This window comes from Arachis hypogaea, chromosome 5 (genome assembly GCF_003086295.3).
Source record: "Arachis hypogaea cultivar Tifrunner chromosome 5, arahy.Tifrunner.gnm2.J5K5, whole genome shotgun sequence".
In the NCBI taxonomy this organism is placed as follows: Eukaryota; Viridiplantae; Streptophyta; class Magnoliopsida; order Fabales; family Fabaceae; genus Arachis; species Arachis hypogaea.
In genome coordinates this window covers 94,102,063-94,117,075 of record NC_092040.1, presented here as the reverse complement: position 1 = coordinate 94,117,075, position 15,013 = coordinate 94,102,063, and the positions used below count along the sequence as shown (strand labels likewise).

The window sequence follows — 15,013 nt, the reverse complement described above, 5'->3', positions numbered from 1 at the left end:
AATTTCTTCCATCTTTTTCCCTTGAACTCAAAAGCTTCAACCTTATATGTTCTGTATTAGAACCTACTAGAACCTACGAATCTTTTTCTCGCCATTCTAAATGATTTTGCCGAAGCATCATTCTCATCTAACATCTTTTGTAACTTGTCAACAATCTCAGGGTCAATAGCATATTCAGAATCATTTGACCTACAACATCAATAAAAAAATAAAAAAAATAAGAACTTTTATAACTAAACAAAATGATATAGAAAATAGATAGAAAATATAAATGAAAAAAACAAAATACTAGTAATTGAGTTTAGATAAAGCAAATTACTTAAATGGTGCTATCCTATTATTTACTTCGTTTTCTATGTCATAGATATACAACTGAGCAAATTTAGATTTTTTACTAGGCATAGACATTAAACTACCAATATAATGAATATTTTTTCCACTAATCTTGTAGACCATTGGAGCAGGTCTATGGCTTTTGTTTATAGATGAGTCCATCTTTTTAGTAGAAAAAATAAATGCAAATATTTTATTATATGCTCTGATATTATTTTAAAAATTCTTGTAATGCTTTGAACCATAGCCATAAAGTGACTCTTTTAGAATTTCAGGAGGTTTTGTTAGAAAAAACAATTGCACTTTTCTTAAACTACATAGACTAAACTCTGGAATGATATAATTTTTATTTTTTCGATTTCTTTCATCATACTACATTAAAGTACCACATTCTTGACAAATTAAAATTGGATCACTGAAATCAAAATAATCTCCATTATATTACAATTTTTTTTTAGAATATACAATACAAAAGAAAAATAATATTTATAAGTAAAAAGTAATCTTTTATCTCTATATGTGACCTGAAAGTTATTTTCTTGGTGACCATTACCTTTATCATATCAAATATAATTTTTTTCAATTGAATAAATTTACCTTTAAAATAAAATAAATATAAAAGTAATTGACAAAATGAATATATGTGGAACAATATAATAAAAACATAGCATAATAGTACCTTCTTGAAAATCAGTGTTACTTTCATAAAAACTAATGCTCAGAAAATAAAATTTTTGAAAAGCTATTTGTATATAAAATAGAAAAATTAAACACTCACTACCACAAAACCAGAAGATAGCGGCGAACAACTAGCATCTGTTTTCATAACCGCAGCTATCTGATAGTTTTCCAGCAGTTTTAGTGGTGAAAATTGGAAGAGCAGCTATTTAATATGGTTTTGCCACGAATTTTAAAGAACCGAAGCTAATCCACCTTTTTTTGGCGATATTTCAATCTCCCCCTTCCCAAAAACACAACAACACTCAGCAAAAGCATAAAAAAAGAGAGAAACCTAAAGAGAAAAGAGGGAAAAACGCAGAAGAAGAGGGAAAGGAGGAAGGAGCCGGGCCGGCGCTGCTGGGTTCTCGGCCGCCGTCGCGTTGCCGCGCCGTCAGAAAGCCAGAACCGCGAAGAGAGAGGGAGATCACATCAGCTCATCGCGAAGCCAGTGCCGTCGTCGTCCACATCGCGGGTCTTCACTCTTCACCATCGCATCTTGCCACCGCCGCCACCACTAAGCTTGCCGTCGTCGCCACTGAAGCCGAAGAGAAAGAGAGAGTTCGCGAAGAGAGGAAGTGCGCATGCTCATGAAGGAGAAGAACGACGAAGAGTGAAGGAGAAGCAGAAGACGATGAATGCAGGAGAGAAGGAGGAGGTCCATTCTCGCACCGTCCTACTCTGCTGCTGCCGCCGCTGCTGTTGATTGGGGTCAAGGCCGTCGCCGTCGCACCCTGTTCCCATCGCCATTAGGGTTTGCTGCTGCTGCCATTGATAGAGCTGCCGCTGGGAGGACCCGAATAGGGAGAGGAGGTCGCCATCGCACACGCCGCCACCAGTTACAGCCGTCGCCGAAACTAGGACAGATTCACTGGTGACTCTGCTTCTTCCTTTTTTGAAACTGTTCTGCTTCTATTTTGTTCCACTATTCTCCTAACTTTCTTTCTATGTACTTTGAAATTGGTTTTGCTCATTTTTTTTACCCAGTAATTGCTTTGTTTCATCGATGCTATGTCTTGTTTGTTTTTCAAATTTAATTTTGCTGCCTGGTAATTGTGTTACTGAAACTGGTATCAAATAATAGAGTAAAGGTCATGCAGATTTTGTTGCTGTAAGCTCTTATTCACGAAAGTTTCTAAGTTCATTTCACTATATAGAACAATGAGAGAAAAACTCAAATTCTATTGAAGGGAAGAATTAAATTTCAAATATGCTTATTAAAGCAATTCAAGTTAAAGAGGAATAGAGTAGTTTGATATTATTTTATATTGTAACCATATATAAACAGTATATGCATATATTTCTATTGAGCTAATGCTGTGCCTTCTGATTTATTGCCTAAGAAAGGAATGGATCGAGGCAGCCATAGATCATCTTCAAAACTGCATGTGCCTAAGCATTCTCATGGTATTTATTGCTTGATGTTCATATCAATTTTGGTTTGCTTGGTCGATCTTTGCACCCTATAGGAATTGATTGTGTATGGTTCCTTCTTTACTCTTTCATCTCTTATTTTCCCCTTATATCATTTCTAATTCTTCAAATACTGGTGATAGATTATTTTCTTTGTTTAGGCCCAAGCTCTCCTCAATCAATTTAGAAGTCAGAGACATAATGCGGGGAGGGGCTGATTTTGAATCCCCAAGCTGTTGTACCGTCCAAAGGTTTTGAATTAACTTTTTATAGTACTTCTCTAATTTATGCATTATTACATGGTGCAAATAATGTGTGTAAATGTGTTTTGCATTATCACTAGTGTTCACTTAATTAGACTCTTAAACAGCTTAAACTCACTAAACTGCTTCTCAATTTCCAGAGGCACAAAGTTCACATCAAGAAATACATTTATGTGTCTTTATTCATAAATTTAATTCATGAACTAATTCACTCTTCTGCAATTCTTCCTTATCTCACCTTTTGACCCAGTTAAGGGCAGCATGTTCCCATCTTAATCATTACAGTAACAAAGTCAGAAGCAAAGGCCTTATTATTCTGACTATAGGCCTTAACAAGTGAGTCAATGGATCCACCATTGAAGAGTTCTTAGTCAGAATGAAGGAGACCCTTTTTTGTTGATGAAGTTCTTGTAGTAGTTGTTCTCAAAATGTGTGCGTGTTTGTAGGCCTAACGGTGCTAAATTGTTGTCTCCTATGCCATTATTAAGTGAAAAGCTATTTTATTTTTCAATTTTTACCCCTTCTTTTTTCATTTATCTTCAAGTTGTTCTTTTTCATGTTCTATCTTTCTATCTGTCTATGTTTCTGATAAAGAAGGTTTGTGCATATATGTTTGTCTCACTAGACATGTTAGCTTTTTTTATTTTTTAACGTAAAAATCATAAAAGAGGAATTGCATATATGAGCTTGGCTGTGATGGAATAACATACATGTGTAGTGCTTAGTCTTTGTAGGATGAAAATATGGAATAACATGCATGTGTAGTGCTTAATCTTATTGTGCACATACCTACTATTTTATATTCTCCTGTATCAATTGAATTGTTGAAATGGTATTGCACTTTTTTTTTACATGTATTTGTAATTAATTAATCTAGGTGGCATTTTGAATCGTTAGTTTTTGAGATTCAATTGAGAAGAATTGAGATTTATTTAATAGATATCACACTAGTATTTTGGTTATGGTTGGAAAGGGGCGGTGTTTTAGTAGACATGCAAATCAGATAATCTACACGCTCTTGGAATTGATGCAATTTTGAGTTGTTGATTTATGCTATATATGGATTATGCTTCTAAATTTGCTTATTATTCAGTGTTACAGCTCAAGATATTGTTGACATTATCAAGGCACAGCTTCAAAGGTATTATCTGTCTGATGTACACAAGTCTTTCTTTGAGAACTGGGAGTACTAACTAGTCTTAAGTCTTTCTCTTTTGAAGCACTAAAATATTGATACTTTGAACCTTTCTTATCTGTCTTGAATAGGCCCTTTTGTTGACTATGCTGCATTCAAAAATATACCTTTTTGAAGGTATGCTAGCTGCAAAGGTTGAATATGAATGCAAAATGAGAGGAGCACAGCGAATGGAGTGAGTGCCTCTCTATTGAATTAATTAACTGTTTAAGGATTTCTTTCATTTATGATTACTTTTGTGTTTTTAATTGATAGTTTAAGAACCTTTCACATTTATCAATGATTAATTGCACGTTTTCTCTTGTCCTTTATTATACTTCATAACAGATTCAATCCTATCGTTGGAGGTGGGCTGAATGCAAGTGTCATACACTGTTTGGAAAATAACCAAAAGCTTAATTTAGTTATCATCACCAAATGCTGTCTCCTAGTATTTATCTTTTATTATTCAATTTTTATCACATATTTGGCAGATTAAACAAGGAGATCTTGTTTTGATGGATGTTGGATATGAGTTACACGGTTATGTTAGTGTTATTCATACCTAGCCTCCCTGTGGTACTGACCTGAATATTTTCATGATAGAGATATTTATGTTTTTTGAGTGTCACTTTTTTTTCTTTCAATTGAATGTTAACTCATTATATACTCAATTAGTTTCATGAAGTTTTATCTATAAACAAAAATCCACTCAAATCTGTTGCAGTTTAAAACTGCCGCAGTTTTTTTTTTAAATCCACTGGCCAAAATAGCAGCGGTTTTGCAACCGCCGTAAAGTCAATTATCTGATTTGCAGCGGTTGTATCAGCGGTTTTTCAAAATCGCCGCAAAATCAAATCTCCACCCCTTAATAGGCGACGCTTGTGGAACCGCTGGAATTTCGTTTCGCGGCGGTTAAAAATCGCCGCAAATTCCTAAAAAAATCACCGCTATTCAGCGCGTCTCTTGTACTCAAAGAATAGATAACAGTACTAATAGTATAAAAAATAATTTATCATAATAAACTCACCAGAAATATTATCATAGTTAAAATCATAATTAACTCTAACAAAAACTAATCCATCTTTTAAAATATCAAATTCAGAATCTTAAAAAAATAACTTCATCCTATTGATCACATGTATCTAAAAGATAAGTGACAACCACTACAAGAAAATAGAGTTATTTTGACACTTTATTTTTTAACACCATAATTAAATGTCAAAATTAATATATATTTTTGACAAATATCACAAATGTCAAATTTTCTATATTTTCTTGACGAAAAAATTGACCGTAGAAAATTACTCCTCAATTTTGACACTCATTTGTTTTCAATTTACTCTACTATTTTTTTCTTTTTTGGGCTCTGTTAATTTTGACATCACACTGCTCTCAGTTTAGGATTATATTACTCATTCTTTATCTTCAAAATCTTAATTTATTCTTTAGTTTCAAGATCACATCTCATTCTTTATTAAAATTTTTTGTTGAGAATATTTTATAGTCAATAAGTGTCAAAATAAATAGTATTTTTGACAATTAATAAGTATCACAGAAAATATGTTCTCAAAATTTTCTAACAAATTATTTTTGACAGCCAATATTTATCAAAATAAGATTTAAATTTTTTTCACAATCGCTTATATGTTAAAAATACTATTTTTGACAAAACTTTTATTAATATATTTTCATAGTTAAAATAATGTCAAAATTTGTTTTTTTGACAAATTTTAATTTTTTTTAGATATTATAACTCTAAAAAATAATCTATATTATTGTAGTGAACTTTAATGTGTTACAGATTTTTTTTATATTTGAATCATTTTAACTAACAGAAACTCTAATTGATTATATAATTTTTTATACTAATAATATTTCGTTTATTTTTTTTCTTTTAATTTGTTATTTTAAATAAACGTTAGTGAGTGAATCTTAAGAATAGGATGGGCCATTAGGAGAAAAAAGAAAAACTAAAAATAAAAGAAAGAGATGATTAATGTTTGTGCGGAGATCATTGGGTTGGGGTTATATATTAATTACGTACTCTTGTATATATATGAATATGAGTTCATATATTTAGTTGATGAGAAATGTTTGAAAAATAATAAAAAAAAGTCCAAATCAGTTTAAAATTACTTATTTTATATTCATTAATTATTTTTAAAATAAATATATAATATTAAATATAATAAATATATAATTTTAGATATTATATATAAAATTATAAATAATAAATTAAATAAAATAGTTTTAATTTATTATTTTTTTTAATATTACTGTTAATTGATAATTCCTTTTTCTAATTATCGTTATTGTTGCCTCGCTTTTTCTTTGAAAAAAGAAAAATTGAAAAACACAGAAAGACTAGTAATTACATATTTTGTTTTAAAGTTTTCGGTTATTGAACCTTAATTGGATATTTTATATATGTTTGGTTGGACAAAATTTTAAAATAAAGAGTAATATTTTAAATAGGTCTCTAAGAAATTTACAGTCAGGTAAATTTGTCTTCAACTAACATTTTTAGTTATACACTAGATACGTCTCTATAACAGTTTGATCCGGTCAAGATGTCCTATGTAGAGGTTAACAGAATGACATGTCAGGTTAACTGCCACGTGTCATCTCTAGGACAATTTCATCTCCATTTAAGGTGGACAAAACAACGTCGTATTGGATCATGAGGCGAACAATGTCGTTTCGTAGAGGACAAATTTGTCCCCACCATGGAAGACAAAGTTGCGAAAAACGGCAACGTTTTAAATGGGGGACCTATCTAACTTTTCGAGAGGACCTATCTGCCTGATAATTATGCTTCTATAAAGACCTATTTGTCTGATAACCTTATATTTGGGAACTTATTTGACCTAACCTCAAATATATTCATTGTCTTTTTTTAGTCTAATTGAAAATACAAGCTGATGTATTTGGACCTGGTAGCTTACAAAATTCTAATCCTCCCTCTCATGACACTCAAATTGATGATTCTCCTTCACATGTCACAAAAAAATGTCTCAAGCAATTCCAAAGTACGCTAATTTTGAATGACTTAATGCGTATGTTGAAATCTGTATGAAACATCCTCATAATAATTTTGTTAATTCCAGGCTCAGCAACCTTTTAGACGTCCAAAACAAATAGTAATCAGGCCCACAACTCAAAAGAGTGTTAATGCTGAGATCATGGCAGTTGCAACTAGTGACACAACATCTAGATTGTTTAAATTTATTCCAACATGGGGATTGAAGATATCTACGAAGAAATATGCTTTTAAGGATTCTAACACCACATTTTGTTACGTTTGGAGGAAATAGACCTTTTGTTGTTTGGGTTGGTTTAGTTTAGTCTATATTAAACGAAATAAATCTTTTTTGTGAGATTTGATAATCAACACAGATTAAAACTTGTTTAAACAACCACCACATACATACAAAACACAACTACAACTACCAATGTCCCCAATTATTATACCCCTAAACAAAGCAAAAATAGTATGCTTCTTCACAACTTGGCTATCTTCATTCTTCTTCAACAACAGATCCTCTAATTGCTTCACTCTCTCTTCTAAGCCATCGTTCAATATACGCATTAAGTCATTCAAAATTAGCATACTTTAGGATTGCTTGATACATTTTTTTGTGACATGTGAAGGAGAATCTTCAATTTGAGTGTTGTGAGAGGGAGGATTAGAATTTTGCGAGTTACCAAGTCCAGATACATCAGCCTGGATTTTCAAATGAAACCAAGAAAGGGCAATAAATATATTTAAGGGTAATGTCACTAATTATACGTCACATAGGTCCCCAAACATTAGGTTATTAGACAAATAAGTCCTTATAAAAGCATAACCATCATACAGATAGGTCCCCTCGAATAGATAGATAGGTCTCCCATTTAAAACGTTGCCGTTTTGCAACTCTGCCTTCCATGGTGGGGACGAATTTATCCTCCACGAAACGTCGTCGTTTTGTCCAGCTTGAATGTGGACTAAATTGTCCTGGAGGTGACACGTAGCAGTTAACTTGATACATCAATCCGTTAACCTCTACGTAGGACATCTTGACCGGGTAAAACTTTCATGGGAACGTATCTAATGTATAACTAAAAACGTCAATGTCAAAATTTTAGTTATATTTTATTGGGGACAAATCTGTTTGACCGTAAATTTTTTAGGGACTTATTTAAAATATTACTCTAAAATAAAATTAAAATATTTTATCCAATCAAATAAAGTATATTCAATTAATATTTTTTAATTAATATATTATTGAATTGTATTTTAAAATATATTTTTCCTTAAACTGATATAAAAATAACAAATTTGCTCCAAACTTTTGAAGTAAATACTATGGTGATAAAAATAAAATAAAGAGATGAAGATTTACTCTTATAGATAATTAGAAATTTATCTAGAAAAATATGTTATTTTATTTTTTATTAATTTTTTACTTATACACTATTATTCATTTTTTTCACCCAATTTTTTTTATTATAGAATTATCCCATTTATAAAGCTCCAAACAGAAGCCCCTTAAAATTGAAAATAGTAAAAAACGAGTTTTACCATGAAAATTAAAATTCCCTTAAAACATAGGTACATTAATAATGTTTTACCTATTATCTTAATCTTAATAATATCGTAGGAGGATAATAATATTTATATGATTTATTTAATGGATTTTTTTCTATAATAAAATAAAAAAATTATTATGTCTCTAAACATAATTTTTAGACTTTAATTTTTAAATTTTTTTTAGTATTTGGACAAGTTTGTCGAACCCGACGAACTCTATAAAAATGGGCAAGTTTGTCTTATCCACATCGAACTCCACCCAAATTTTTTAAAAAACGTATTTTTAATTCATATCATCGTATAAAAAATAGTATATAAAAGTATACAAAAATACATGAATAACAAGTATGGCTTCTTTAAGAATTTTTTAATTATAAATTAAAAAAAATAAGCCATATTTAACAATGGTAACCATTGTTAATGTCTCTAAATAAAATATGAATAACTATTTTCCAAAAATAAAATATGATTTATTTTTAATTTATAATAGTTATTTTTTAATAGTTATTTTCTAATAATAGTTATTTTTTGGTAAATAGTTATTTTTTAATTTATAATTAAAAAAATTCTGGTTAAATATGACTTATTTCATGTACCTATGTATTTTTAGAGACGATAACAATGGTTGCTATTATTAAATATGATTTATTTTTTTAGTTTATAATTAAAAAAATCCTTGAAAAAATGCTTGTTGTGAGTGTATTTTTATATACTCTTATATGTTTGTAGATCTATATATAACTTTTTAGACGAGAATATATGAATTAAAAATGTATTTTTAAAAAAATTGAGTGGAATTAGCTAGGGTAAGAGGTCAATTTTTATAGAGTTTATCCAATTTGTCCAAATATCAAAAAAATTGTATCTAAAAAATTAAAATCCAAAAATCATATTTGGAGAAATAATAAATTTTTTTATTTTATTATTAAAAAAACCCTTTATTCAATCAATATATAATAAAAAGAAAAATATAGAAATAATAATCAATAAATGAAGTGGGTGTTGCATCTACCATGTGCGTGCAAGCGCATTTGCGATCAATCCAGTAATAGAAAGCCGCATGAAATTTCTCTCTTTCTCTCTCTTCAGTGACCATTTTACCCTTTTCATAATGTCTTTGCGTGCCAATGTGCTTATCAAGTCTATCACAATTATGATTACGATTTCTTTCTAAAAGAGCAATTAAACTAATTAATACTCCATTCCTTTATGAATATAGATTATAGATTACTTTGGACAAAAGCATATAAATTAACGAAAATATTTAGTAATTAAAAAATATTAATAAAAAATTATTAAAATTTATTATTTTTAATTTTATTTAATGTACTTTATTACAATAAATAAATATTAAATAAAATAAATTTAGGCTGTTTAAATTGATTGTTTTTTATTTGTCTTCTAACAGTACAAATATGTAATACTACTTTTCAAATTATTAATATGTAATACTAATCAAATATATTATAATTAATGAATAGAAGTATATATGAAACAGTACATTAATCTTTTTTAAATTAACTGAATAACTTATATTATTAATTTAAAAAAATAATTTATATCATTAACGGAGGAAAACTGTTTTTTTTTTTTAATTTTAAGTGAATGCTATGGTATTTATCACTTTGTACTTAAGTTACTAAAAAAAGTAAATAAATAATATTTAATAAATTTTACATGATTTACTTTTTATTTTAAATATTTTATTTTTTACTTTAAAAAAGAAGTTAGATAATTTAGAAACTATAATAAAGGCACCATAAAACTCACCATTATTTTAATGAAACAAAACAATAATAATTTGGGTAGCCGTGTGGTAATATAGGGTGGTCATAATATATAAAGAATTTCATTTTAAATGTATTTTCCTATCAAGAAAAATATGGTTTTAAAAGTTAAACTCTTTCATACGTAAATCCATCTTTCTGTAATTGTAAATAATTATCTGTTTTTAATAAATTTAATGGGCACGAATGAAATACAAAAAAAAAATTATTGGCATCCGTTGCAAATATATTAATTTTTTAATATACTAATTTATCAAAATAGAAGTTTATTTATCTGAGAAAATGTTATTTGATTGCTTTAAATAAATTTTTAGGTTACATTTTTTTATGATAAGGTATTTGGTTTGAGTTCGGGACAGATTCAAAACTTTTAAAATGAAGGGATTGAAGTTCAGATGAATTTTTTAATTATTTTTTTATTATAATTTTTATTATATATAAATAATTCAGATATAATATGTATTTTTTACAAAAAAAATTTAAAATATATAATATGATTATTAAAATATAATTATCAATATTATTATTAATATTTTATATAATAATATAATGTTAAATATATTAATATTTTAATATTACTAAAAAATAAATATTTTTTAAAAAAATATAAAAATAAATATATAGAAACAAATTTAAAAAGTACAAGACTTTGAGTATATAATATTAAATTAATTAAATAAAAATTATTTATAAAACAAATAAAATATAAATCTATCATATAAAAAAAATAATATATAAAACCACAAAAATTCATAATACTTTCTATTTCTTTAAGTATAACATAAATATAATTTTTTAATATTTTGAGAGACCAAAGCAACTACTTGCTTCATTTGTATCCGTCCTTGTTTAAGCCTCAAGAACAAATAAATAAATAAATAAAAAGCACTTTGTTTTAGAGTAAACCTGTACTCAAAATTCTTTTTGACATTGCGATCAAAATTAGGGGTGGCAATATGTATTTTATTCGCAGATATTTAATTTGACTATATCTAATCGAATAAGATTGTCAATTCGATTCACAGCAAGTAAAGTAGGGTATAAATAGAATTTTTGTGCAGATAGAGTCAGATATAGGTTGAGTATATATATATATATTACTAAATGCAAAAGAACTAAAAGAAGATCATTAATCGATAATTTACTACTTTTTTACATAAAAATTAATTCTATTTTAAATGATCATAAAATTATATAATATAATAATGTTGCATTTTTTGTAATCCGCAGGTTGAATCGGATACCCGCTGGTTAAGAGCGGATAGGATTAGAGTTGAAATATTCTCAACCCGCAAGTAAGATATCGTTGAGTTTATATAAAATTCTCAACTCGCGGGTAGAGTTAGGGTTGGCTCCAAACCCGATTCTATCTTACCTATTGCCACTCATAATCAAAATCTTAAAAGAAAGACACTTTCAAAATAACTTTATTCGTATGTTATATATCCACATTTTATTGTCATCTAAATTCAACTAAGTGAGTCCAACACCAACAAAACTACTTTCACTAAAAGAGCATGTACATGCGCTCAAAATCCCTAGTATTACTCTTTGCGCTCTAATATGAAAAAAGTTCTTCTTCTTCTTTTAAATTCGCGCATGCATGTTCTTCTTCTTTTTTAATGTTGCGTCTTTTTTTCTTCTTTTCCTTTTTCGTTATCTTTCTCTTTTGTTATCGTCATCACTAACAACACCAATATTTTGCTAATATATTTATTGGTTCTAATTTTCTCTTATGACATCATTAAATATTTTTGGTTTATTTCATATTTTATTTGAAGTTCATTTGGATTCAAAAATAAATTCGATGTGTTTTGTTGATGATTGAGTCTTTTGACTGTTTGTTCAAATCTGAACTAATTTCGCTTCATTTGTGCATTGATTGAGGTTCACTTGATACTACTGATAAGTATTGACCAATTTTTTTATTCCTTAAGTAATTTCGGTTCATTCCTTAGTTTAATTGAGGTTCATTTGGATCCAGAAACGAATTCAATGTGTTTTTGTTGATAATTGAGTCTTTTTGACTGCTTATTCAAATCTGAACTAATTTCGGTTCATTTGTATCTTAATTGAGGTTCACTTGATACTGCTAATAAGTATTGACCAACTTTTTTATTCTTTAAATAATTTTGGTTCATTTTTTAGTTTAATTGATGTTCATTTGGATTTAGAAATGAATTTGATATATTTTTGTTGATGATTGAATTTTTTTGAATGCTTCTTCAAATTTGAACTAACTTCGGTTTATTTGTGTGTTAATTGAGGTTCACTTGATGCTGCTGATAACTATCGATAAAAATTTTTATTTTTTAAATAATTTCATTTTATTTCTTAGTTTAATTGATGTTCATTTAATCATTTGGGTAAAAAAATGAATTCGATGTGTTTTTATTGATGACTGAGTCTTTTTTTAGCAAAAAAGAATAAAATTATTTATTATCACTTTATTCAATTATATTAAATTTTATTTTATTCCATTCAATTTGTCTTGAAAGTCATCCCAACCGTTAGAACAAATTGTTTATCGACACCACACCTAGACTGCAAATGAATCGAAATATTATTATAACAACACCATTATGCAATAACAAATAAATCGAAAATTGTGCATTCTATAAACTCAAAACCTCCTACATTCAATTTAAATTCAAATTCATAAATAACACTGATTTTAGCAAAGAACGATAAAATGATTCATTATCACTTTATTCAATTGTATTAGATTTCATTTCATTCAAAATTGTTGGAGATGACGATAACGAAAGAGAAAGATAATAAAAAAGAAAAAGAAAAAGAAAAAGACGCAATATCATAAAAGGAAAAGGAGAAGAAGAAGGAAAATGAGAAGGAGAAAAAAAAGGAGGAGAGAAGATGAAAAGAAAAACTTGCGTGCACGAATTTAAAAGAAAAAGAGGTAATAGAAACGCGAAAAAAAAAACGTGCGCATATGTATATAAATGATTTGGTTGAATTTAATTGCTAATATAACTCGAACGTGGAACATTATTGATTCTCAAATCACAAATCATTTTTGACAATAGTCAATCGTAAGTAGACAAATTGAATAATTAATCCATATGATTTTATGCGTTATTTTATTGTTGTTATTGTTTTTTTTTTATTTGAAATATGTAGTTGCACTAACGTTTGATAATATATGGCTATTTCATTGAAATGTTTAATTGGTGTATTAATTATGTACAAAATATTTTATATCCATTGTGTTCAAATTAAAGGTGTTAATTTAAAATTAAATCATAGTATTAAATTTACAAAGTCCAACCAAATATTTTAAATTTATGTGTGCATATTTTTTTTTCTCTTTCTTTTTTTTTCTTTTTCATTATCTTTCTTTTCTGTTATTGTTATTGTCAATAATATTAATATTTTGCTAATATTCTTATTGGTTCTGATTATTTTTTGTGTTATTATTAAATAATTTCAATTTATTTACTAATTTATTTGAGGTTCATTTGTATCTAAAAATAAAATTCGATGTGTTTTTATTGGTGAATGAGTTTTTTTTACCACTTATTAAAATCTGAACTAATTTAGTTTTATTTGTGAATTAACTGAGATTTATTTGATATTGTCGTAAATAATATTATGTATTTTTTTTAAAAAAATTTATTCTTTATAAAAAAATATTCTACATGGTAGCATTACTCAAATATAAACGAAAATATTTTATATATACTATTCAAAGATTAAATTATATATTATCATATTAGCAAAAATAAGCTTTCTTTTTCAAATCTATTACTTATAAAATCTTTAGCGAAATTGAATGATAATATAATTTTTTTATACTATTAATTATCAAAATTAAATTCAAATAAATTTATTTAAAAATTATTTTAATGCAAATAATATTTCTGTGCGACAACCAAATAATTTTACACTATTGAAATTTAATAAGAATTCGAGAAGGTTTATGTGAGTTATCAATTAATACTTTTCTTTTAAAATGTAGTGTTTGGCAATATTAACTTATTTTACCTTATTAATAATATACATATACATATACATATAAATTAAATTCCGGTTGTTTTAGAAATAAAAGAATATCTTAGCATATTCTTATCATTTTAAAGACTATATCGATCTATGACACATCTCTAATTTATGGTATATGTAGCACATCTTTAATTTACTCTTCTTTTAAAAGTAATTGTTAGATATACTTGCTTATCGGAGTTGTTATATAGTGCATGTTATATTTAATAATATATATATTTTTTTATTAAAAATTATAGTAAATATTTAAATTGATATTTAGAGAATTTTATGTCAAATATTTTAGTCTTTAATAAATTTTTATTCTTTAAAATTTTCTAAAAATTACTCTTATCAAATAAATTAATTACTATTCCACTTTTAATTAAATTTTTAATATGTATATTAGATAAATAAATTTTTAATAAATTTTATTATAAAATAATTAAATTCTAAAGCATATTATTATAGGAGATATTAAATTTTTTTAGAGTGACAAAAGAATTAATTTATCTTAAGAAATAATTTTTAATAATTTATAAAGAATAAAAAATTATTTTTAAATCTAAAATTCCTTAAAAGATATGTTTATTAAAAAAATTAGTACGATTAATTGTAACTCGTTAACTCATTTATACATTAATTATTTGGAAACTACTTCGATAAAGACATTGAAAATGTCTTTTTTTTTAAAGATGTTTACATGTATCATAATATTATTGAACATTTTTTATTAAACCGATTAATAATT

General features: G+C 27.0%; 1 protein-coding gene across 5 annotated transcripts; it reads left to right on the top strand.

The window, feature by feature from the left end:
• Positions 1-1,137: 1,137 nt before the first annotated feature.
• Positions 1,138-4,531, top strand: LOC112802005 (uncharacterized). Of its 5 annotated transcripts, none has more exons than XR_003202163.3 (6): positions 1,138-1,924; positions 2,398-2,530; positions 2,625-2,714; positions 3,820-3,867; positions 3,993-4,096; positions 4,249-4,531. XR_003202163.3 is itself a non-coding variant. In XM_025844982.3 (5 exons), the coding sequence occupies exons 1-4, from the start codon at positions 1,689-1,691 to the stop codon at positions 4,003-4,005; spliced, it is 387 nt and encodes a 128-aa protein (XP_025700767.1). In that variant the 5' UTR covers positions 1,138-1,688; the 3' UTR covers positions 4,006-4,096; positions 4,249-4,531. The 5 variants fall into 5 exon arrangements, 1 of the variants encoding a protein (XP_025700767.1); XR_003202164.2 differs by having other exon boundaries at positions 2,394-2,530; XR_003202165.2 differs by having other exon boundaries at positions 1,138-2,530; positions 3,828-3,867.
• The last annotated feature ends 10,482 nt before the right edge of the window (positions 4,532-15,013 follow it).

Coding starts and splice junctions, on each gene's coding strand:
- LOC112802005 (XM_025844982.3), top strand. CDS start 1,689: ATGCAGGAGAGAAGGAGGAGGTCCATTCTCGCACCGTCCTACTCTGCT. Junction 1,925..2,624: donor AAACTAGGACAGATTCACTG/GTGACTCTGCTT, acceptor TTCTTTGTTTAG/GCCCAAGCTCTCCTCAATCA. Junction 2,715..3,819: donor AGCTGTTGTACCGTCCAAAG/GTTTTGAATTAA, acceptor CTTATTATTCAG/TGTTACAGCTCAAGATATTG.